Source organism: Periplaneta americana, chromosome 14 (assembly GCF_040183065.1).
Source record: "Periplaneta americana isolate PAMFEO1 chromosome 14, P.americana_PAMFEO1_priV1, whole genome shotgun sequence".
Lineage (NCBI taxonomy): Eukaryota > Metazoa > Arthropoda > Insecta > Blattodea > Blattidae > Periplaneta > Periplaneta americana.
The window spans coordinates 149,666,876-149,694,141 of NC_091130.1; the positions used below are offsets into that span (position 1 = coordinate 149,666,876).

At 35.5% G+C, this 27,266-nt stretch overlaps 1 protein-coding gene across 5 annotated transcripts; it reads left to right on the top strand.

Moving 5' to 3' along the window:
- Window positions 1-1,369: 1,369 nt before the first annotated feature.
- Window positions 1,370-25,583, top strand: LOC138713838 (innexin shaking-B-like). 5 transcript variants are annotated; one of them, XM_069846289.1, is made up of 4 exons: window positions 1,370-1,550; window positions 11,712-12,115; window positions 17,862-18,081; window positions 24,979-25,583. In XM_069846289.1, exons 2-4 carry the CDS (start codon window positions 11,768-11,770, stop codon window positions 25,497-25,499), a joined length of 1,089 nt encoding a protein of 362 aa, XP_069702390.1. In that variant the 5' UTR covers window positions 1,370-1,550; window positions 11,712-11,767; the 3' UTR covers window positions 25,500-25,583. The 5 variants fall into 5 exon arrangements, with proteins under 5 accessions (XP_069702390.1, XP_069702392.1, XP_069702389.1 ...); XM_069846291.1 differs by lacking the exon at window positions 1,370-1,550 and adding an exon at window positions 5,562-5,694; XM_069846288.1 differs by lacking the exon at window positions 1,370-1,550 and adding an exon at window positions 5,609-5,735.
- The last annotated feature ends 1,683 nt before the right edge of the window (window positions 25,584-27,266 follow it).

Below are 27,266 nucleotides of genomic sequence, written 5' to 3' on the forward strand. Positions count from 1 at the left end.
TTTAATGTACTAATACACTAGGTAAAACCAATGTTTATATACCGGAAAACAAATGCACACGCAAAGCGCATCCCTCAAAGTGCACGCGCACTATCTGTTGGTGCTAGTTCAGGATATCCCTATTTGAAATGCACTGATTGTAGCCTAAGAACTCATGTTGAAAACCAGCTACCGCGTCAATTGAAACCTGTGGTAAAGGATAAGGGTGCCCTATGAAATGCTGACTGTTACTTCACAACGGTGGACTAATAGACCTATAAATAGGTATATTTAAGAATTATAGTATTCTTTAGCGGAAAATCATGTAAATCTACCGCTTGATGTTTTTTAATAGCTCTAACACTTTCATACTAAATTTGACGCATTTTTAAGACGTCTGACAGAATCCGGAATTTTCGAGCTTCTTCGATTATCCGGGCGGGCGATTTTTTATGTACACTAGCCGTACCCGTGCGCTCCGCTGCACCCGTTACAAATAAATATAAAGTAATTACATAATTAAAATAGGACATTTGATCCAGGGAACATTCGTGTTTGATAGAAGGATAAATCGTTTGATATGTTACTTAAATTAAATTGTATTTAAATAATTAAAATGCGATCATTTTGGTCCAGAGAGCACTCATTTGGTGCAATAACAATTCCTTTAACATGTTTCTTAATTGTTATTACATGGAACCATAGTTTAATGAAGATTGACATCATTTAGGTTTAATGTGTAGTACATAAACATTATTTTAAGAAATATAGGAAACGAATATTCAGAATAGCCTATCAAGTTTTCTGTGCATAAGAAGCTATTTTAATCTTACATGTTCTCAATTCATTCAGAACTTACTGTAATAACATTATAGCATTATGTCCATCTAGAGAAACTACACTTTCCAATGGTGAAATAATAATTAATTATATAAATCGGTTAATTTAGCTTTCGATATTACTTCATACAAACACAAACATTCTCGGTAGGCTATATTTCATAGCTTTCGATTGTTGTTGTCCATGGCCCCTTATAGACGAAGTCATTTGGCTACAGATTTATTATTAGTATAGATTCCCAGTTTTCAGAGACGAATGACAGTACTAGTTACGCCACTATCAATTTTTATAATTTCCGTTTGTACTCATTTAATTACACTTCGAGAATATAACGCAATAAACCGCTGCATGACCACATTCCTGTCACAAGTTTCTTAGTTTTGTGTTTCTCCATTGTATTTACGCAAGACAGAAAGACAAAAGTCTAACCACAACATCCACTAATCCATCCTGTTTACGGATGTGAGCATTATGTCATCACGAGTTGTATTACTTCACTATCCAACTAGCTAGCTTTCATCTTGAGATAGACTTTAGAATAGATGATCAAGTATGATTTGAGACTAACCCTGACGACGGTGGTGATAGGTTGTCCGGTATTTGCATCGTATCATATCTGTATATATATCCAACGTTTCGGAGATACTCGTACACATTAGTTCAGCAAACCTATTTGTGGGATCCGTTACTAAAAACTGTTTCTCAGGATTGAACGTCAAGTGTAGTGTGGGGTAAGTATAAACGAGATTTTAAGAATGGTATAGGCTACATGCAATACGTCCCGCGCCGTGGCGTCGCGGTCTAAGGCATCCTGCCTAGGACTCGCGTTACGGAATGCGCGCTGGTTCGAGTCCTCATGGGGGAAGAAATTTTCTCATTAAATTTCGGCCAGTGTATGGGACCGGTGCCCACCCAACATCGTGATGCATTTGGGGAGCTACGATAGGTAGCGAAATCCGGTTGCGAATACCAGCTATAACGGCTGGGAGGATCATCGTGCTAACCACACGGTACTTCCATTCTGGTTGGATGATCGTCCACCTCTGCTTCGGCATGTGAGCGTGAGGCCAGCAGCCGGCTGGTCGGTCTAGGCCCTTCACGGGCTGTAACGCCACGGATTATTATTATATTATACATGCAATACAATACAAGTAATTGAATTAGTATATATAATTAATAGGGGAAACGTAAAGAAAGATACAACAAATGGAATGTAATGAAATGATAAAATACGAAATTTAAATAAAAGGCAAGAATGGGAACATATGATAATAATAATTTAATCTGGTGATCAAGGGAATGTAGTTATGGTGAAAAAAAATGCATATATAAGATGAAATGGCCTTATAATAATTGAAGCAAATCTGAATTGAAGAAATGTTATTTTAGTTTATTTTTAAAACTTGATCATACTGACAGTCTCTGACATGCTGTTGTAGACAGACCCAGAGATGAGCTGCAGAGACGGTGAAAGATGAAGTGTAGAAGGATGTTCTGTGTTTAGGAATGGAGAGTATGATGTAGTGTTGTGAAAGAGTACTGCATGTATGAATGATACATTTTGTAAAGGAGAAGCTAAATAGCTGGAGTTATAGTTCTGAAGAATATTGAATAGTAAAGTGAGAGAATGAGTGATTTTTCGTTCTCTGGCTCGAACCCAGGACAGCATATGAAGAGTCCACTGCAAGAATGATGGATGTCACTATCTTGTCAAAAATGAATCAAGACTGTCAATGCATAGCTTAAGACATATGGAATGTACATAGAGAGTTATATGACATTAACACTGATAGTCATTGTCCAGTAATGATCGGAAAATCACAGTTGAGCTTTGAGCGCTAAGCATTTCAAACTTTCAATTGCTTCTCCTGCAAAATGTATTCCAAATGGCATCCATTATTCTTGCAGTGGACTCTTCATATTTTAGTGAATATGAAATACGGTCAGATCTACGGATGTCGAGAATCGAACACATGCATTATGAACACACTGTAGTCTTTATCTCAGTCTCATGTTAAAGTCAGTAAAGAGAATTACACGGTATAAAAATGAGGCGTCAAGACCGACTGCACTAATCACAGACAACTGAACAAACGTGGCTAATGTAACTACTTTATCTCCACACAAAAAGACGATTTTATAGTTCAATAATAATAATAATAATAATAATAATAATAATAATAATAATAATAATAATAATAATAATAATAATAATATCAATGTTATAAAACTAATCTATTCATAACACCTGTTTAAAATTGTCAGACTGACAACACTTATATATAAGCAACATCTTCCCATCATTCCCATTGGAACTTACCTAACAACTCCCGACCCACTGTGATGTGGCAAACTAAGAGTTAACCCATCTCCCGATATTCAAACAAATACAATTAATTTTTTACATAAATAATCAACCTAAAAAGTAAATATTGTAAAGTCAGGGAGACCTATCTATTTTACTGCTGAATATATATTATGGTTTATTTAACGATGCTCGCAACTGTCGAGGTTATATCAGCGTCGCCGGTGTGCCGGAGTTTTGTCCCGCAGGAATTCTTTTACATGCCAGTAAATCTACTGATATGAGCATGTCGCATTTAAGCACTTGGACCAGAAACGAACCTGCAACCTCGAGCACAGAAGGCCAGCTCTATATACCGACTACGCAGCTCAGGCCGATTGCTGAATATAATACAATTATGACATCCATTATGAAAATTATAAGAATAATAGATGAAGTCCACTGCTGTGGAATAATGGTTAACATGCTGACCGTGTAACGAGCTGGCCCGGATTCAAATCCTGATTGAGACAAGTTACCTATAATCCTTTCGCGGTAAGAAAAATCCTAATGTAAACAATAGCACGTGACTGAAGTGAGGCTTCATTGGCCGCTGTTTGGCGCCATAGAATCTCAGTACGTGTTCCCGCCTACTGTTGTACATTCTATTTCATGTTAAACATTTCCCGTTACTCATCAAGTAGTCCTAACCTCACTACAATGCATTCATTTGCTTAGGAAACATTTACTTTATAATTACTGTAATTAAAACTCACATAAGTTATTATATGCATTTAAGACTATTTGTTTTTCTCCGCTTTTGAGAGGATTTCTACTCTTATGTTTAATAACCACACACACCGAGGATGCAGAAGCCATACTTCAGTACCATGTGCTTATGTGAACAACTACGAGCTTAAGTGACGCTAGCTTGTTACAAGAACAGACTATCTCGGTATTACTGTTGGTATTCATCCGCGTTCATAGTACATAACAAAATATAAAAGTAGCTTTTCTTTTACATATCGTTTTACATATGAGTGACGTTATACGTTTCATTCTATTTAACAACTAGAATTCAATTTTTTATTTTCAAATAATACAAGATGATACCTTTACTTTTTAACTTCGCTCTAGAATATTCCATTAGGAAAGTTCAGGATAATAGACAGGGTTTGGAGTTGAATGGGTTACATCAGCTTCTTGTCTATGCGGATGACGTGAATATGCTAGGGGAAAATCCACAAACGATTAGGGAAAACGCGGAAATTCTAGTTGAAGCAAGTAAAGCGATAGGGTTGGAATTAAGTCCCGAAAAGACTAAGTATATGATTATGTCTCGTGACCAAAATATTGTACGAAATGGAACTATAAAAATTGGAGATTTATCTTTCGAAGAGGTGGAAAAATTCAAATACATTGGAGCAACAGTAACAAATATAAATGACACTCGGGAGGAAATTAAACGCAGAATAAATATGGGAAATGCCTGTTATTATTCGGCTGAGAAGCTTTTGTCATCTAGTCTGCTGTCAAAAAATCTGAAAGTTAGAATTTATAAAACAGTTATATTTCCGGTTGTTCTGTATGGTTGTGAAACTTGGACTCTCACTTTGAGAGAGGAACAGAGATTAAGGATGTTTTAGAATAAAGTTCTTAGGAAAATATTTGGGGCTAAGAGGGATGAAGTTACAGGAGAATGGAGAAAGTTACACAACGCAGAGCTGCACACATTGTATTCTTCACCTGACATAATTAGGAACATAAAATCCAGACGTTTGAGATGGGCAGGACATGTAGCACGTATGCGCGAATCCAGAAATTCATATAGAGTGTTAGTTGGGAGGCCGGAGGGAAAAAGACCTTTGGGGAGGCCGAGACGTAGGTGAGAAGATAATATTAAAATGGATTTGAGGGAGGTGGGATATGATGATAGAGACTGGATTAATCTTGTTCAGGATAGGGACCAATGGCGGGCTTATGTGAGGGCGGCAATGAACCTCCGGGTTCCTTAAAAGCCAGTAAGTACAAGATGATAGTTTTCAAATACGACCTATATTTTCCTGCGTCGTGTGAGTGTTTCGACTGTGAGCCAATCACGGGCATGACAGCCATGTGCTTGTGTTTACAGTAGGATTTTTCTTACAGCGAAAATAGTATGGTTGAGGTTTTCTCAGGGGTTTTCCCTCGCCCATTAAGCAAATTCTGGGTAATTTTCGGCGCTGGATCCTAGACTCATTTCGCTACCATTAACATATTCATTTCACTCATACGCTAGATAACCATCGCAGTTGATAAAGCCTCGTAAAATAAACGGAATAAAAGTGGAGGAGATGAATAGATAAGATACACTGAGACATGCGATAGTAGTAACAGAATCGAATAGACAGAATTCTGCCTGAAAGCCTCGCGTTGTTACAGCGCCATCTGGAAGCATCAATGATTATTTTCCAGTCCGTGACGTAGTGTTGATATCTCACCACATTTGGCCTTGACCACCGACAAAACAAGGCCTCAGCATAGCATAGGCTTGGCAATGCGTGCGATGTCAGCAACAGAGTAGGGATCTTGGAGGAAGTACGTGCTCCAGGGTAAGGAACTTATTTCTTTCCTCATTCTGCGCGCACAGCATGTTGGTATTGCAATGGCGTTGTGTCGTGATCTGGCCATGTGATAACTGTGTTAGTAATTAATTATTTAAAAAAGTGGATAACACACTTAAACATTTAAATTATCTTGTTTGGTTAGTATGTTATATTCAATGTGAAGTATTTGCAATTGGTGTTCATGCGTTTGTTTCGAGATATATGTTGAATTTTGCAATGTTATGTAAGGTTTGTTTCTGCAGCGAGTTTGTTATGATTTGACAACTGTTTGAAAACTGTTCCCATCAGAACTATTGCGCATGATCAGTGATTTCGTACCATTTCTGCAAGAACGTTCATGTGCTGTAATAGTAATATGCGTTACAAGAGCGGTATGTTGAAGTTTTCATGGTCGAGGAAAAGATTGAAAAAGCGAAACGTAGTTGAGCTTTCTTAATTTCCGAGAACATGAAAACAAACATACCGCTCGTGTATCGTACATTATTTTGTGCGAAGATCGTTTATTACATACCTGAAAGACGAATTTCTAATTAGTTGCAATGAAATCTCCATCTTGGTTTCTGTTCAATGACGGCAAATTTGGAAAACAAAAATATCTATCTTCAACATTGTTGCTTTAAAATGTTTTCTGTGTTTACTATACTCCAGCAGGCCGTGATATACATCTGTCTTTTTTTTCCCCCAGTCTATAAATGAGAACTTAAAACAAAGGGTAAGGTTATGTAATGATTTATTTTTCATTTTAATATTTTAACAATATTATTTATATAACATATTGCAGTAATAACATCGGCATCTGGAATCTTTTTGATTTTTTCACGGCTTCCTTAATGTTACTTGCATCACGAATGCAGTAACTTTAGTGGAGTTGTAGAGTTTACTTAATTTTTGCAAATATTTAAAAACAATAATTAACAGTGCAATTTAGGTGAAATTGCAGTGGCAAGTTTCCAATTTATAATTATTACTATGTTAAACGTCTCTAAATATAATATGTTAAAAGCCTAAAGCAGTAAAATGAATGTCGCGCTTAAGCGGCAAGAAGAGGGAAATTGTTATGTGTCTTAGGTTGGGAATACTGAATGTGGAATTTTAGACTTTTCGCGGGTTGGTTTTGTGCAGAAACCAAGCAAATACGCACGATCTCGCACAAAATAAATTACTAATTTCATATATTGAAGATGTTATTAAATTCCACAATATGATTTAATAACCAATATAGATAAGCATGATTTAAATTCCACAGTATGATTTAATAATCAATATAAGCATGGAGACATAAAATATAAATGCCAAAATTACGTCTGTAATCAGGCCATCGTATAAAGCTAACGCACAAACTTGTTTCATGCGCATGCGTCATTTATGTTGAGATTGGTTTGCTTTTGATCTGAAAATTTTTCTGTCAGGAAATGGTTTGGTGACGATTTGATATGCTGCAAGAACGCCTGACTTTAATCAGCAAGTAGTCAGAGTTTTAAGTTATCATTGCACGAACAGTAAAGTCGATGTGCGCATCCTCATGACGGTTGGGAAAAAGTGTTGCCAACTGGACGGAAATTCCGTCAAAATAGACGGAATTTCAACGTAGCCGACGGGAAAAGAATGGCTTTGACGAGTGACGAATTTTCTGGCGGAATTTAGATTTACATCATCTTTCGATTCTTTTTATAGTTGGTGTCATTTTAATTGTTTAATTTTTTTATTCATTTTACGTATTCCACAGAAACTAATTCAGGAAAACTGATAAGGAGAAAGAAGGTGGAGACTTCTAGCGGTACAGAAGGGGTAACATGTATTGGCAACGCAACAGTATAAATTAAAATTGTCACTCAGATTACGGATATCTTAGAGGGAACACGTCATTATGTTACTTTGTATAATAATTTCAGTTTAACAATTAGTAATGTTTCTCATTTGTCAACTGACTTCTGTATCACACGGTATATAAACGTCAAGATGATCGTTATGTGTACAAACGAAACAAAGATATTTCGATACATTATAATTGGTTGGGGAAAGTGCTAAATCACATCTAATTCCGTTGTTAAAATTTGTTTGTTAAAAACTGTTGATTTCCCAACACACTTTATTTTTTTTTCAGATTGAAGTATTCATAATAATAATCAGATTTACAATTTAACTCTGTTGAACATTTTTTCATAAAATTATTGCTTTATGTATAAAGATGACATGGAAGAATTTCATAACGTTCGGCGAAATAACATGTTACCTCTCAAAATACAATATAAAATCTGGGAAAATTCATTCTTTATAATATTATGGATCAAGATTATACAGTGTGGTCGAGAAGTCTCTCCGCAGTGCTTGTGTAGCCGAGAATCCACTAGGCAGAGAATTCAAGTATATTTGGTAGAGAATTCAAGGGGCAACACTGGCCGCTAAGCATACGATGGAGTGGGAGCTATGTGGTTGTCAAACCGGAATGAATAGGGGAGTGCCAACTTTCTAGAGGGTTGTATTCTACGGTTACTAGAACTAATAGAGGTCCGGAGGGACTTTTCGATCGCACTGTCAATCAGTTTATTAAAATAAATTAATAAATAAGTAATCTTAATAATAACACAAATATTATATTCTTTAAATTGAAATTGTTACATTATTTAGTTTTTTTCGTACCGATATTGATATTTTTACTTTCATTTTTTTAACGAGTGTTTCTTCCTCTCAGTTTCTATTTACAATGATTTTAATTAAGATCACTTAACTTATAATATTAACTTATACAAAGTGTCTCAAGCAGAAAATGAAACACTTCAGGATAATGTAGTTCGAGTTAACATACATCGATTTAACCTGACATACCTATGTCCGAAATGTAACGGTTGGGGAGTTATTGATGGGCAAAGTTTCAAATGGAGAGAGACATTATACATGTACAGTATTTCTACGTTTTAGAACATTGTGCTATGATATGTTACATCTTTTGTTGATCCAATAAGTTTATTTCATAATTAAGTACAAACTCAGTAAGAAAATAAAATAATTACACAAGATAAATTACTAAATTTGTCCTTCTTATGGATTCCATGAATGGTAAAGTCATATCAGATGCCGACACCTGTTCTCTTTCCGACGTCAAACACTTAGTAGCTCGCCAGTTTTAGATAACAAATCACACAGCTAGATGGAACTCTTGAATTAGGAAAACGCCGTCTGTATTCCTCAACAGCAGCCAATTCATTACCATCACAAAATCCATAAACGAAAAGCACGTCTGCATATTCACTATGAGAATACTTACTTACAAATGGCTTTTAAGGAACCCGTAGGTTCATTGCCGCCCTCACATAAGCCCGCCATCGGTCCCTATCCTGTGCAAGGTTAATTCAGCCTCTATCATCATATCCACCTCCCTCAAATCCATTTTAATATTATCCTCCCACCTGCGTCTCGGCTTCCCCAAAGTCTTTTCCACACCGGTCTCCCAACTAACACTCTATATGTATTTCTGAATTCGTCCATACGTGCTACATGTCCTGCCCATCACAAACGTCTGGATTTAATGTTCCTAATTATGTCAGGTGAAGAATACAATGCGTGCAGTATTTACTATGAGAATACACGAATTAAATGTCAAGTGAACGTGTATTCAGTTTTGTGTTTTGCGCAGGCGTTGCGGTGCTCAGATGCTGAACTGTCCAAAAGACCTGGCGCAACACGTCAAGTAGGGCCTATAGTATACGGAACCGCAAGACGTTTCAGTATTCCTCCCCTTAATTTCTCGTCAACCATTAGACTTCGGATATAGGTGTATCATGTTAAATCGAAACTATGTTATTATTGTTTAGTTAACTGTCCGAAGACAGGTCTGAACCTCACAAGTGATACCAAGACGGCACTGTTTATGAGGCAACTAGGCAGGAGATAAATCGGTAGGGTGATCAGTTCCTTTCCTCCTCCACTGCATACATCACCAACTATAGTAAAGGCAGAAGAAATAGGCGGGTTTTTGGACTTGTGTGGAAACTACTCACTCCACACTTTCTCTAGCGGTTTCTGACCTGAACAAAGAGACCTTCCTGTCGCTCCGTTGGAATGCTAGTTGTTGACAAGTGCTCGTCTGTGATACTACTGTGTTATAGCTTGTTCGAAAAAAATTATCATAATAAACAGTGTTTTTAAATACTAATCACTCATAATTTATTTTTATTTTATACTAATCATCCAAGTAATCGCTATCATGTCTCAGTCAAACCCTGATGTCAGAAGTCATACTAAAGGCGTTATTAATCACGTTTACTGTTTCTTAAAAGAACTTAAAGATTGTGAGAATATTAAAAGTGTCCTATCATCAATGCAGACAGCCACTACCGAGGCGTATGGTGTTTCTCTGTGATCAATTCAAAGAATTTGTGCAGAACGATTTTTTGTCATATTTATTGTGTTATTTGTTTTGTTAAGCTAAGTCATTCTTAAGTATGCTTCTAATACGTAAGTATTTTTTTATTACGAAACTCGTTCATGTTATAATAACGTGTACATTTTCTACACACAAGTAAAATTATACTGTATTATATAACTTTTTTGCACCTTAATTTTCTCATGATTCACAAACTTAATAGGCTAATTGTATAACAATTATCTAGTATTTACTATTTCAATACAATATTCTGAAAACACATAAAAATTTCAAATTTTCAAATTTCAAATTTCAAAATTTTCAAATTTCAAATTTCAAATTTCAAAATTTTCAAATTTTTTCAAATTTCAAATTCAAATTTCAAATTTATTTACAATTTACATTTGAATTGAATACATATGAATAGATACCCGAAATGAGCATATGCTCGTGCTCGGGTACAGTCCAGTAGTCTACATAAATTTTACAGGGGAAAAATAAAATACTTGTGTGTAATGCTAAATATATAATTTCTCATATTAAGTTTACATTACATTATAATGATTATTACATTTGTGAAATGACTAACTTGCGAAATATTGTAAATGATAATATCATCTAAAGCCTGATTAGTGTAATATGTTACTATTCAGCGATGTATACAATGGAGGGAGACCGGAGGGAAAAAGACCTTTAGGGAGGCCGAGACGTAGATGGGAGGATAATATTAAAATGGATTTGAGGGAGGTGGGGTATGATGATAGAGACTGGATTAATCTTGCACAGGATAGGGACCGCTGGCGGGCTTATGTGAGGGCGGCAATGAACCTTCGGGTTCCTTAAAAGCCATTTGTAAGTAAGTAAGTAAGTATACAATGGAGGGGGAAAGAAAACTATCCACCATAACCCATTATTTCCTGGCTTAGTTACCTCATGAGTAATGTGTTATTGTTGTCATTTATGAGTTTCGGACCTGTGTTCGGATAGTTGAGTAAACAAAACAACGATATTCATTAAATCAGGTATTTGTACTTACTAGAAATCACGTTATTATTTTATTCTTTTAAGTGTTTCTGTAGTGCAAAACGTGTGAATGGAGGAGTAAGTTATTTGGGACAGGACCATACACCAAGCAGGTACTGAGTTGTATAGGAGTCGAGGTAGTGAATGAGGGGTTCGCCATACCCGCCTATTTCTTCTGCCCCTAGTATAGCTACATATTACACTAGTCAGATTTCAGATGCATACAAACAATTGTTCTTCCTCTGACACATATCGTCAAGTGAGATGTACTGCCTGATAATAGATGTACAAATCAGCCAGAAACATCCTGTATTATGTAACTGGAACTGACCAATCTCGAGCATTTTAAATATGTATGTGGAATTTGTGATTTCAATCAATTCCAATAAATATATTCAATTAAATTCACAGACTATTCGATGTAGAATAAGTTGTTGAAAGTAGAAGATTATATTTAATCTGGACTAGACCCAAAAGTATTATTTTCTGAAACAGTAACCGCACGCCTTCACTCAATTTCGTTCCAAGAATTCGTTTCCATTTCCTGTATAGGCACTACCACAAGGAACGTAATAAGGAGGAAATAGTACCTAATAGATTACACCTTTCATTCCAGGTGGATGCTTGTGATTGAGATAAGTGCATCTCAGTGTCTTGGTGATAAAATTCAAGATGTTGGACATCTTCAAACGCTTGGCTAGAGTGTTCAAGAGGCGCCGTGTCCAGACTGACAGTCTGGTGTTCAGACTCCATTACAGCGTCACGGTAGCATTCTTGTTGCTATTCTGTGTGATTGTTACCTTCAACCAGTATTTCCGCAAGCCTCTGACTTGTAGTGAAGTTGGTTCTAAGGATAGTAATATGGTCGATGAATTTTGCTTGACACGTTCCAAATACGTATCACCGGAACTTCCTAATCTTCGTGAAATAGTACACCCAGGTATTACTTTCAATGATCGCGACCGAAAAATGATAAGCCTCAAATACTATCAGTGGATTTTCATCTATCTATTCTTTCAGGTAAGAATGTAAGGAAAGCAAAACGAGTTCAATGTATAATTATTACTACTGTGTTGCAACATCTTAATTATTTTTATGCTCGACCATGCCGAAATGTAGTAATTATACACCTGGTAGCAGCCCTTTAATGGACCTCATTAAAGTACACCTATTCATTAAAGTTCAGGTGTTCCACCAATCAGAAAACACCATTGTAGCAATATGAAAGCGCAAGTATCGATTATTCTCGGATATGCAATCGAAAGACAACTAGCGAAACGTCACGGAGGCTGGAAATCCAATACTGTCGCAGAAGGTTATGTTCTGTTACTATAATAATTAGCGTTAATTGTAAATAATATTCAAATAAATTCAATTTGTCATCTCGTTTTTCAATGTCTAAATCAATTTCATGGTTATATCAAGATTAATGTTTATTTTACTCTCTAGAATATATCAAGGTCAATGACATTTGTGTCTCGGAAAAAATCAATACTTTCGCGTCTGCGCACATCTCACAATTTAGGAGATATTGCACAAGGTCAGTTCCGCTCCCCAGTCAGATAAGAATAACATGAATACTTATGAATAATTTCAAGTTAGAAATATAGTCGAGCATAAAAAGTCGTATGAAATTTGCCTATAATGGTAATTAAGACGCTCGTATGAAAATTATGAAACTAGCTTGCGCTCGTTTCATAAACATGCTCGCGTCTTAATTACTACCATTATAGGTTCGTTGTATAATGTACTATAAAATGTTCATTCTTGATAACACTCTTTTCACCTTTATCCATATCACCGAAGAAGCCATTAAGCTATTTAAAATAAATAAATAAATAAATAAGTGAAAGCTAAATAAATGAGAAAATGAGTAAATATATAAATAAATAAAAATGAATGAATAAATAACTAAATAATAAGCAAAGAAATAAATGTATAAATAAGAAAATAAATAAATAAACGAAAAAATGGGTAAATATATAAATAAATACATAAATAAATTAATAAATAATTAAATAATAAAAAATATATATAAGTAAATAGATAAATAAAGAAAGAAACAAATAAATTAAATGAATAAATAACAACTTCATTGTATTAATAATATGTGAATTGATGTAGTTTCCATTATCCTCTGAATTGTAGTGACTTTACGGTTTTCTTCTGATTTCCTGTTATGGTAAATGAGATGGTGTTCAGGATTGGTAATGTATCGAAAAGAATGTGTGTTCTGTAAATTCAATTGAGTGTTGAAAATGTGTCGTGTTGTGTTGTGTTGTGTCATACATATTCAACCAAAAAAGACAGAAATCAATCGATACTTTAGAACAGTGGTACTCATTATGCGGCCCGCTGGCCCCTTCTGAAACATTTCGCTAGCGGATTTGCCTAATTTTTGGCAGAACTTGATGTTTGCCCTTTGTTCAAACTGCGACATTTTCGAGTTCCGACGCGCGCATTCAAATCACCTTCACAACAGAGCCCGCAGTTCTGCTTAACTATCAGCACACAACTGCCTCATGCTGGGACGAGAGAATAACAAATACGTTCTTTTCCTCTCACTGACATTGAAAATATCTTCTATATACTTTTCGTCTGTTTAGTACGCGGTCTTCAATTGGTGGAGTCGGACATTCTCCTATCCAACACAGTGTGCAGGTAACTGACGGACTCCAACTGGCTCCGAACTCCGAGAATACGAGGGACGAATCTTATAACTGTTATCGGGACGCTTGGCAAAGCCTGAGCATCCAGCTGACCACGTAAAAATCAGAGAAGAAAACGAGGACAACGAATATAATATAATTAAAATCTTCACAGATGGGAGCAAAGGTGAACTCGGTGTTGGAGCAGGAGTAGCTATATTCAAAGAAGGCAACCTGGAGGAAGCGCTAAAATACAGGCTGAATGGCAAATGTTCCAACAATCAGGCTGAACAACTAGCCATATTAAAAGCTATTCAACATGTACAGACTCTGGAAAGTCAGCAGCAAACAATTTCAATATTTACAGACAGCAGGATAACATTAAACTCCCTTAGAAATCAAACAAATCATACGCATCTTATAGAAGAAATCAGAAGAGAAGTAAAGGAAGCGGAGAGGAAGAAGTGGAAAATAGAATTCAACTGGATTAAGGCCCACGCTGGACACGAGGGGAATGAATTAGCAGATCAACTTGCGAAGGAGGCAGCACGCTCCGAGGATATTCCAGAGAGCTACAGCAAGACACCAAAAAGTGAAATACACACTCTCAGTTTAGTGAAGTGGCAAAACGAATGGGACAACACAGCAAAAGGACAAATCACAAAATCTTTCTTCCCAAATATAAACGATCGGTTAAAATTGAAACTTAACATAACCCCAAACTATAATAACAGGACCCGGAAATATAAAATCCTATCTACATAAATATAAAATTATAGATAGCCCTTTATGTCCATGCAACAATGACTAACAAACGATAGATCGTGCAAATCTAATCTTTTAGGTGAAGCTCCCTGTAAAGCTCCCTTGAAATTATTCAAATCTGTTTTACAGGGAGCTTCATCTAAAAGATTAGATTTGTATAATATATACGTTACTGTGTACGTTAACAGAAAACCACAATTTCAAGTCACACAGAGATTGTGTGCACTCGTTGTGGGTCTCTGGCGTTTCGTCAGCCCACGCGAGTTGTGTGGATATAAAGGGAAAAGTTTGGACGGTGTCGGGTGGAGTTCCCGGGTAGCTCAGTGGTAGAGCGCTGGTACGTTCAACCAGAAGTCCCGGGATCGATACCCGGCCCCGGAACAATTTTTCCCTTGAAATTATTCAAACGATAGATCATTTGTTATACAATTGTAAATTACTTGAGAGAGAAAGAGACATTCTGAAAGCGGCAGTTCTAAAGTCTGAAAACTGGCCAGTGAATAAAGACAAACTTGTGCACAAATACCAGAAGAACTTGATCAAATTTACTAACAATATACAGTTTGACAAATTACAATGAAAGAAAAGTACAAAATTCATCCATCTGCCTATAAAGAAACTCTTAGAACAATATAAAGTAATTATATGAACATAGTTTAAGTTAAACCAATGCGTGTAGTATTACTCCACAGTAATGGAGCATGCAGACTGGTAAAAAAAAAAAACCTACTCTTAGTTCCGCTATGTTTATTTGTTCAAAGTTATAAGCGAATGTAATGTAACACTTTTTTCTTTGTAGAGACCCCGAAACAAAATTTGGACCATCTAATTTTACTAACAAGGAGAGGACACGCTCTATATATCACCGAATGGAATAAGATTTTGTGAGATGAAAGTACAAGACGTACTGTTTAAAGTCATACCTGGTATGGATGGCCAATGACCCCTCGTTTTGGCAATATGGGCTATTGTTTGTGACGTACTTCCGTTAGGTGCTCAATAGGGAAGCATAAGACTATGTAACAGCGTAGCCCGTATGGTTGGATGCTGAGTTGTTACCAAGACAACCTAAGTTCGAATCTTAACTGGTCCTATATTTTTTTCTTTTAATAATGATTAATATTGTGATCACAGCTATCTATTTACATACCTATATCATATTTCTCAATGTATTGAATGCTTCATCATGTTTTAAACAAATTACTAATTAACTAACATTGTTTTGTAAAGGATAAACAATGAAATACTGCTCACGTAGGAAGGTAAGATGTGTACTGGAATCTGTTCTATTTCTGTAGCAGCTATTCCATTTCATTTTGTACCCGATTCATTATGTCATAAAAACACACAAAACATATATATATATATATATATATATATATATATATATTTCCTGCACCATGCACAGCAAATGAAAGAAGGTTGTCCAGTCACACACATTTTTCCGCACTTCGGCGAAACAGACATCCTTCACATTCACAAACACTTCTCGTTCGTTTATCAATTTTGATGCATACCACGCATATTTCAACATGGATTTGAATATAGGACGTGACAACTGAAAGTGAATTAAAATAATAATAACAGTAATAATAATAATAATAATAATAATAATAATAATAATAATAATAGTGACGATGATGATAATAATAATAATAATAATAATAATAATAATAATAATAATAATAATAATAATAATATCAAGCTTTAAAAAATGAGAAGGCATTAGGATTCGAACTCGCGTTGCCTGGATGACAACTCAGCATCCAACCAGATGATCTACGCCGTTACACAGTCTAACCCTTCCCTATTGGGCACGTAACGGAAGTATGTCGTAAACAATAGCCAATATTTCCAAAACGAGGGGTCATTGGCCACCCATACCAGGTATGACTTTAAACAGCGTGTCTTGTACTTTCATGTTACAAAATCTGATTGAATTCGGTGATATACAGAGCGTGTCCTCTCCTTGTTAAGTTCCAGATACAACGTATTGCGCATGTGCAGTAAACAAGAGCACCTAAATATGTGCTACTTGTGGACAGTCTTGCGAAGCTTGTTGCCTACATAGAGGAGGACTGCTACCAAGACTCTGCCCATTTTTCAATTTCGTATATGTACATCATTACCGACCAGTTTGTGAGCTACCGTGCCGAATGCAAAGTCGTGGTGTTATTGCATCAAATGAACAGTTGCAATAGAAACACTTACCTACCACAGAGGGTGATGTTAATGATATGCATCTTAACTTTGTAAGGAACCTGCACCTTGAACAGCAATTGAGTCTACGTAGACTAAACATCAATAAGTCTTCTATTGCTCCCAACACTAAAGGTCGACAATTGAGGGAGATCTTGTGGAACAGAATTTTGAATCATGGTGTAAATTACCTCATAAGGGCAAAGGTGTTATCCTGTATTCTGAGTGCCCCAAGGCAAATTCCTGGATGTCATCAAAAGCAAATTTATCAATTTCAGAATACATTAATGGAATTAAAATGTCCAGCAATCTATCTGCGGTTAGATCTGTGCCCGGCAGAAGTTTCAACACAATCCGTTGTCGCCATCCCGGCTGCAAAGAGACGGAAACTCTTGGTCACGTGTTGGGGTTCTGTCGAAAAACGGAGCTGCTGCGCAACAATCGACACCCTAAGGCCAGGACCGGTATTGCTGATGTCCTCAAGCGTCGTGGATGGGAAGTATACGAGGAGATCCACTGCGTTTCATCCTTAGATTCGAACAGAAAAGCAGATATTGTAGCCATCCACAGGAGTCAATCTAAGGGATTAGTCCTTGATCCTACAATCCGATTCGAGAGGGATGCCCTGCAGGCACAACACGTTGATGAGGAGAAGAAATCCATTTATGAGTCCTGCATTCCTTATCTAAGTGAGAAATATAACATTCCCACTAATCAGTGGAGTGTTTCTGGTCTTTTGTTTGGTGCACGTGGCACACTCACTAAATTCACATGTGATATTTTAAAAACACTCGGACTCCGATTTTTGAAATTCAAAAAATTTTGTTGGATATTCTTAAGGATTCAATCCAAATATTACATTACCATTTATACTTTGGCCATTGACGATTGTGTTGGGTTTGCATTTCTCTGAATTTTTCACTAAACAATTCCTGTCTTACTAAATTATTCTGTAGTGCTTTTATTCTGGATCTTTATGGTCACCCTCATTGAGGGCAGATTATTTTCTTTAAATATTTATATAGGCCTAATATAACGTCTTTTCCACAGAGTTTCTACAGTGTACTAGGCAAGACCCATAAAACCAATTCTTTTTCCTTAACCTGGAATCATCTAAGGGGCCAAAATAAAACATATAATAATGATTGTTTCAGGCTATCCTGTTCTACGTTCCACGTCTTCTTTGGAAGAACTGGGAAGGTGGAAAGTTACGAGCGCTGAGGAATTATTTGAATGTAGGATTGATGCCAGAGGACGAAAGAGAGGATAAGAAGAGACTTTTGGTCAAATATTTACACGATTACCGCAACTGTAACACCTTGTGGACATGCCAATACTTGGTGTGCGAGATCCTGGCTCTCATTAATGTTTTTGGTAAAACTAAGTTATTTTTTCTGTTTGAAGACTTAAGCCTTTATTCCTTTTATCTACCTTATACACTAGACCAGAGATGTCATTCACGGCGCACACGTGTCCTATGGCATGGTCGTGGAGCACGTCGTTTATAGTGCTAAACGAAAAAAGGAAGGGTTGAACATGTTCATAACATACGCCATACACTCATGTTAGAGGCAAGGAAGAAATAGTATAGTGAGTTCCAGTCCTATCGGGCTTTTGATTTCTTGTTTCAAATTTTTCAAATTTATTTACAATTTACATTTGAATTGAATACATATGAATAGATACCAGAAATAAGCATAATGCTCGTGCTCGGGTACAGTCCAGTAGTCTACATAAATTTTACAAGGTTCAAATAATAATTCTGATGATATAAATAATAGTAACAATAATAATAATAATAATAATAATAATAATAATAATAATAATAATAGCCTAATAGAATAATCGTGACAGAAATGATACAAAGATTGTAATACAAAATAATTCATTAATAATAATAATAATAATAATAATAATAATAATAATAATAATAATAGAATAATCGTGACAGAAATGATACAAAGATTGTAATACAAAATAATTCATTAATAATAATAACAATAATAATAATAATAATAATAATAATAATAATAATAATAATAATAATAACAATAATAATAGTGATAAAACAAAAATATTTGCAATAATAAAATAAATACTAAGACGGATAAAATAAAATATAAAACCACTAGCGAGAGTTAACACAACTTAAATAAGCATATAATAACCGGAAAAAATGCCAAACTCGAAAATCAACAGAAAAGTTCATTGTATCGCAGACGACAGCAACCGCCGTATTGACATTGTGTTGTGTATTAATGGTAGTAGTGGGGAGCTGAAAGTCTACGTAAGTGCCATTCTCTTCGAATCTTCTCGTAAAATCATGGGAAGTAAATGCTGAAAAAACAAAATGTCTACGAGTCAAACTGTTCATTATTACCAGGATAGATACAACTAATACTGAAATATATTAATCGAGTTTCAGTTATAGATCTCTCCTTTTGTGCAAGAGGTATCATATCAAAATATTTTATGAATGGCGGGGAAAATATAAATTTCAATAACTTTCTAGTGACAAGATATAGTGACAAGTACAATCAAGTGTATCTGTGGCGATGCTAAGGAATCATTTATTGGAGATATACACTGTTATTAATTAAGAAAATGATCTATTTATATTTATTGCAATGTTTTATCTTATAGGTTACATGCATCAGATAAATACAATAAAAATTAGTACCATATAATGCTAGTAACACTTAAAAAAATTATAATAAAATTTATCAAATATCATACAAACATTTTCACTTTATTTTTAAACTTAAGAATGTGTAAATTGCTTAGGTCTGGATTATTTTTTAATACTGAATTGTATAGTCTTGGTCCATAATTCCTACTGTGTCTTAATCCAGCTGTAGCGTGGCATTTAATATGCAAAAAATATTTTGTTACTAAGAGAATTAGTATCAAATGACAGAACGAACTATTTCATGGCGAATCCACGCCTGTGGAGTAACGATTAGCACGTCTGGCCGCGAAACCAGGTGGCCCGGGTTTGATTCCCGGTTCAGGTTTTTTCCGGGTTTTCCCTCAACCCAATATGAGCAAATGGGTTATTTTCGGTGCTGGGCCCCGGACTCATTTCACCGGCATTATCATCTTCATCTCATCCAGACGCTAAATAACCTAAGCTGTTGATAAAGCGTCGTAAAATAACCTACTAAAATAAATTCCATGGCAATAAATGTAGAGACGTCGAAGGGGACGATGTTGTTAGCTTTAAAATAAATCATTAAATTCTGCAAAGTATCCAGAACATAGAAAATTTGCAGCTCAACTTATTTTGTTTTTGGGCAGTGTGGCCTTGCATTCGGGAGGTCCGGGGTTCGACCCCTGGGGCCGGCAATCCTAACTTAGGTTTTTCATGGTTTCCTCAGTTATTTCCAGTCAAATTCCGGGATTGTACCTCTTGAAAGTCCGGCCATGGACGGCGATCCTTCCCTTAATCCTTTCATATGTGTGAGTGAATGCTGTGTAATGTCTTAAATGTTTGTGTTGTATCGGAGGTGGCCCTGGCACTGAGCTGATCTCTCATCCGGGGAGGCCCTCCATGTCCTTGTGTGGTCAAAAAAGTATGTATGTGATCCATAGATTAATTCCTCTCCCGACAGGTCGCGGCCCTGTAAGGCCCGGGTGGCATGGGTCGTGTAAATGAACCTAAAAGGGAGAGGTTAAACTTAGGGAAAGAAGAAGAAGAAGAAGGAGTAGAAGAAGAAGAAGTGTATATGAGCAGTTCTTTTCATTAACTAAACTAATAAAGCCATATGTAAGATCGAGATTAACGGATGATAATATATGCGCTATATTTCGTCTTATCTTTGCAAATAATGTATTCCCAGTGATAAGTTTCGTTTCAGAATCCAATAGAATACGTCGTATTGAATTCGATTAGGCTTCGTCAAATACAGGCGATGATTTTGAAACAGCATATTGCTGGATTAAACAGATACATTTAATACTGCAGATGGTATACGGGGTATCACAGAAGAAACGTGAAATATTTCATGATAATTTTATTTTATTGAGTTATTTTACGACGCTGTATCAACATCTAGGTTATTTAGCGTCTGAATGAAATTAAGGTGATAATGCCGGTGAAATGAGTCCGGGGTCCAGCACCGAAAGTTACCCAGCATTTGCTCGTATTGGGTTGAGGGAAAACCCCGGAAAAACCTCAACCAGGTAACTTGCCCTGACCGGGATTCGAACCCGGGCCACCTGGTTTCGCGGCCAGACGCGCTGACCGTTACTCCACAGGTGTGGGCTTCATGATGTATGTATGTATTTATTTACACTGAAAGTGGGCAAGCACCCGGTGGCAGTGGTATATGCAATATAAACAATACACAATAAAATGATAAGCAATACACAATAAAATTTACAATACACAATACAATTTTACAACACATATACAATTTTGTACACAATACAATTTAACACAATAATAATAAAACATAAATAAAATACCTAATTTTACAATACAACCTACATAATTATGTATAGGTCCTACATAAGTTTCAATAGTATTTCACTTTACTCTCATCTCATTCCCTGTAGTGGCACTATGACGCATTTCACTGACACTTTAGCACACATTTCACTGACACTCTGTAACACATTTCACTGACACTATAGAACACATTTCATTGACGCTATAAATTATCACTGATCGGAACTGTTCACTGTACTGTAAAACCATAACTTCACTGACTCACCTCGTTTCACTGATACAACAGTTCAAATAAGTCAAATAATTACATCTTATGCATACTTATAAACAGAACTACATTTAAACTAAACATTTCTAGTCTAAGGCCCTCTTACACGCTATTTTTAAATAATTTACAATTCAAACCAAGGAAGTAAACTCGTCAGGCTAGATAAATACATGTCACTTTAAAAAATTAAATGTTGAATGTCACCTTAATTTTAATTTGCACTTTATACACAACTTTTTAAGTTATTATGATAATGAAGTTTGTATTGACCTACGTCAATTTAACCTGATATGTCTATGCCCGATGTCTAATGGTGTTCTGCATAAATTATATCACATACAGAACAAATAATACTCTACAAAAACATGTCAACACACAAACAAATACAACCACATAGGCGTATATAAACTCAAATGTAATACCTGCAACAACTTCTACATAGGACAGACGGGCAGATCATTTCAAACGCGTTACAAAGAACACATCACAGCCATAACAAAATTATAAAACACTTCAACATATGCAGAACACATTACAAATACTAACCACACATACAAAGACATCAACACAGACATGGAAATTCTACACATCCAACTAAAAAGCCAGAAACTAAACACACTAGAACAATACAAAATATACAGACACACAAAAACACATCCAAATGAAATTCTCAACACAACTCAACTTCAGAACACACACACTCTTTGACTCCACATTACACTACACAAACACACCCCCACAGGAAACAAAACAAAAAGGCACCAAGACCAGTAACAAACAGTTCTGATGATGGCCAATAGCAGGCCGAAACATGTTAACAAGGTAATATAAAATTTAACACGTGAGAGACACATAATACGTTTTCCGAAGTGATATAGTACTAAAAGTTGTATAATCAAGATATATAAAATTGTATAGTTGGCACAACTGGTAATAAGATAACAGCTCATCATAATTCACTACTGCCATCTAGCGGAATGTTTGTAATGATGAGATGGTACAATAATACATTTTAAGACAGTAAGTCAATTAATATTTTATTGTATCAGAATACTTTATTACTTCTAATCTTTATATATTTTATTGTAATCGTGTAATAGCCAATCAAATCCCACTCGAGTTTTGATTTTCTCTAGATAAATCAAAATCTCTAGTGACATTGCTGTTGATAAATCATCAAGCGCTACTAATAATAATATTGCTGATATAATGGATACCTGTAATACCGATCTGGCTGTGTAACGTGAGATATTCCGATTTTTGTCACATTTGATTGTAATGTTCCCTTATAAATTTCAATAGTCTCACGAAAGTATACACTGAGTTGATGGTATTTCTATGCTATTTTCTATGAGAATTACAGCCTACTGAAATTCACGCAGAAAAATACAGCATTTATGAGCCCACTAAACAATGACTTCACTTGTGAGGTTTCCCATGCTTCCATCAGAGGATCGCTTAGCTATTTGAAATATCTACAGTTTTTGTCTTAATGTGAATTATGTTTGTTTCAACATTTAATCTGTGTCCGCCGAGTTAGCTCTGTGGTAGCGTGCCTGCCTCCAGGCTAACCGGCCCGGGTTCGATTTCTGGTGGGATCAAAAATTTCCTTGTAAAATTTCTACCTCGGGACTAGGAGAGATGGTAGTGCACAACTTCTAATCACTAGATTGTGCACCAATATGCCTGGGTTAAATCCCAAATTTCTCCGCAGTGCATTTGAAGGGAAGGCATATGTCACTGTTGATAGTGATTCGTCCGTCGGATGGGGACGTTAAGCCTGGAGGCCTCCTCGGTACTATTCGACAGGAGTGGGCTACGTGCCCGCCGAAGTGGTGTGCAATTCGAAAATGGGTCACAGTCCTGGAATCTATCCGCAGTATGCGGAACCCGAATCACGCAAGTGAAGTTGGTAGGCATTAGTCACACACACACACACACACACACACACACACACACACACACACACACACACACACACACACATTTGATCTGTTTTTACTGTGTGTATATTTATTTAGTTATCTTTCCATTTGCATTTAATTTTTTTTTGTTCGCTTATTTTGTTTCTCTTTTGTAATCCTTCCTGTTCTTTTCTATTAATTTTTATATGGTTCTGTTTATTATTATTTGTTCTGCAGTTAGGAAAACAGCAAGTTTTTCTTCCTCAGAAATAAAGAGTGTCGTAACAAGAACGCCGCCAAACCAACACCAAGAGAATGGCACAATGTTCAAACAATTTCTTGTTATTGTTCAGTTGGCGGTACTGCTATCTGCTCTGCTGTCTGTTTTTTTTTTTTTTTTTTTTTCACATTATTAAATTCGGTGTTCTTGTTGGAACACTCTTAATTTTATGTACTTTATTATTAAGGTTCGGATAAAATAGCTGTATCAGGATAGGATGTATAGCTGTCAGAGGTCTGCATCGGACGTTTTCGCTCGAGCGCCAAGTAGTTCATAGCATAATCCGATAGGTAGAGCACATGCATGATGGGTAAAATTGTCACGAGCGATAAATCCTCGAACGGTATAAGCCGAGCGTTAGACATTCGTTCTTGTTACAGTGATGAACTGTGTAGTAACATCATAGATGTTTATCATTTCAAAACTTTGCAGTGTTTAACTAAGCACTCCATAGTACAACTACAAAACTTGCTTTAAAATGTAATATAAATCTTGTAGGTAAATGCTTTTCTTTTTCCACACAGAAGTGATTTTGTTTTTGCCACATCTGATAGATGTTATTGAATGTAAATGTAATTATTATAAACGGAGAACACAATCACGATAATGCAAGAACTGTATCAAGTTTTCTAGTAATAATAATAATAATAATAATAATAATAATAATAATAATAATAATAATAATAAAAATAATAATAATTAGTGTATCAATCTTTGCGTCTGTAACAGTTGTGCAGCATGATTATTCGTTTTATTATATTTTCTGTGACGTTATCTCTGTACTAATATAGTTATTAATCTACTGCTATATCAATAATATTTTGTAAAACGTTTCTACATTGTCGCAGTATATAGACAGAACATATTATATGTGGTAAATCAAATATTGAATAATTATTAATTAGCAATAATAACTGTATATCGAAGTTTTTCATACTATTTTATTCATAACTTCATGTTCCTGTTTTGGTACGTTCCATTAAACGTTTGTCATAAACGCAGAAAATAAAGCCTTATTTTTACCGTGTGAGAAAAACATATGTGTATCTTATCTGTCGCCTTCCATACAAGATAAGACATGTCGGTGAGATGACCTTGTACTGTGCTTCTATTTATTACGAGCGTATCAAGACCGATCGTATCTCACTCGAGGGTGCGACACTCGACCGAGTTCAAGCGAACGATTTAACTCCAATGCAGCACTCTGATAGCTGTATAGGACAGGTCCTTGACTTGCTTCAGACTAAGTAAACACTACCCTCTTGCACGAGCTAAAACTCTACCTGCTGAGAAAAGCGAACCTTAATTATTATCTTACTTTAAAATTGATCTCTCTGTTACTATTCTATTTGATTTGTCGTGTTTACAGGTCAGATGTCCTTTATGAACACATTATTCGACGGGAAATTCTGGTCTTTGGGTAAGAATTCTCTGAACCACACAGAAAGCAACGGGGAAGACGCCATAACTCAGCTGTTCCCCATAGTGCGTCGGTGTTCATACCACAAGTTTGGAGTTTCTGGTGTAGTGGAACTGCATAATGCCGTATGCATACTCTCTCTGAACGTTTTGTACGCTAAGATCTTCGTCTTCCTATGGTTTTGGTTCGTAATGCTTCTCATCGTGACGTCAGCATGGATCATATTCCGCTTTGTTACGATAATTCCTTTCATTCGGAAATTGGTCCTGTGCTGTCGTTGTAGATGTCATGTCCAATACAATATTATTAATAAGATTGTAGTGCATTCTAATGTAGGTGACTGGTTTTTCCTGAACATGGTGGGGCAAAATGTGGACACATTGTTGTTTAGTGACGTTCTGAAGGATTTGGCGGAACAACAGGAAGGACCCAAGGGGAGAGATTTGAATTTATCAAGAATATATCCTTGATTGTATATTCAAAGATATGATAAACTCAGTTTCTGTTTTCTTGTGTAACCAAATTAATTAAAATATGACAAAATATTAAGACTATTTTTGTAACTTGGTATTATTATTACTAATACTAATATGTTATTACTAATGGCTTGTGCAGCAAATGCTGCAAACTAAGTTCATTAGACGTTCGAATAAACATTTTTCAGATTTATTTTCAATGAAGAATACCAGACATTCTTATTTATTTATTTGCTTTCATAACAATGAAAGATACTCTCTCTCGAGCCAATACTGAAGAGAACCACGCATATAAATATCTACACCACACCGCCATTAAATACTGTATATGAAAAAGACCCAATCCCACTTGATTAATAACTATAAAAATATTTGATTTTTAATAATATTATTATCTTACGTAAGTTTTATATCTTTCAGTAACATATACTATATAGCCGCCACTCAGTAAAATACAGAAATCAAAATCTAATTTAAGTTAGACTATTCTCTACATCTACTTATATAACCCCAAACGTTTCACTTTCATATCATCAATATAGCATCAATATGTATAATTAATGAAAAATAGTCACATCACGGCATTAATTACAATAATATTTCATTTCTAATGGTAATAATGTCATCAAACCACCTCTAGTTTTGTAGTTTTTAATATCCAATACACAGCTGTACCCAGAAAATTACACACCACAGAATCGAACCTGTAAATCATTTTTAGTAAGTTAAGTTTTTAATAACCAATTTAATTTGAGCTCTAAATATGTCAGCATTCTTGCAGATCATGGCCTTCGTGTAATATTATTTACTGTAGTATGTGTTTTGTTTTATTCTGTAATGCAACACGGCCGACTTGATGCTCGTTTCGCTTCCCCTTTACAAAAAAAAAAAAAAACGAAGGGTATATCAAGTCGGCCGTGAATGCTATTAGCTAGTTCTCAAAACTGACGGCAGATGGATTTTGGAAAATAGGAAAATTGACATTTCACTGAAAACTACTATTTTTCCGAAAAACTTTCAGTTCCAAGCTTCAAAATGAGGGATCATTTATTAAAATCCGTCCAGCCGTTTTCCCGTAATTTCCATTACCAATTCAAATTATATATTATTATTATTATTATTACTATTATTATTATTATTATTATTATTATCAAATGGTTTCGTAATACAAAATATAATACTATCTCCCCACACATTAATGTGTTTTTGAAGCGTATTTACACAGCGTTTCATCGTATTATTTCCTACTCGAACATGCATAATCTTACAAGGAAAGATTTTGAATATAACGACGAGAATCATCACGAAACTTTCTAGAGTGGACAAGAATGAAATCAAAGTAAATGGAGCAAATTCAGGCATTTCGTAACCTATATAACACAACTTATGAAAGTGGAACACGCGCCTGTTATGTTCGCAGCCATAAAGTGTCTAACAATTTATTTGTGAGATAAGAGACATGTAAATTATGAACATATTAGGAAAGTTCCAAAATTAATTATTTCAGTTTCACTGGCAACATAATAGTACATTATGCAACGAGCCTATAATGATAGTAATTAAGAAGCGAGGATGTTTATGAAACGAGCGCAAGCGAGTTTCATAATTTTCATACGAGTGTCTTAATTACCATTATAGGCAAGTTTCATACTACTTTTTATGCTCGACCATATTTCTAACTTGAAATTAGGCCTATTCGTAAGTATTCATGTAATTCTTATGTGACTGGGAAGCGAACTGACCTTGTGCAATCTCGTAAAT

What these genes read in the sequence shown, in the direction of transcription:
- LOC138713838 (XM_069846289.1), top strand. Translation starts at nt 11,768, where the DNA reads ATGTTGGACATCTTCAAACGCTTGGCTAGAGTGTTCAAGAGGCGCCGT. An exon ending in TCATCTATCTATTCTTTCAG is followed by an intron (nt 12,116 to 17,861) that starts GTAAGAATGTAA and finishes TGATTGTTTCAG; the next exon opens with GCTATCCTGTTCTACGTTCC. An exon ending in GGCTCTCATTAATGTTTTTG is followed by an intron (nt 18,082 to 24,978) that starts GTAAAACTAAGT and finishes TCGTGTTTACAG; the next exon opens with GTCAGATGTCCTTTATGAAC.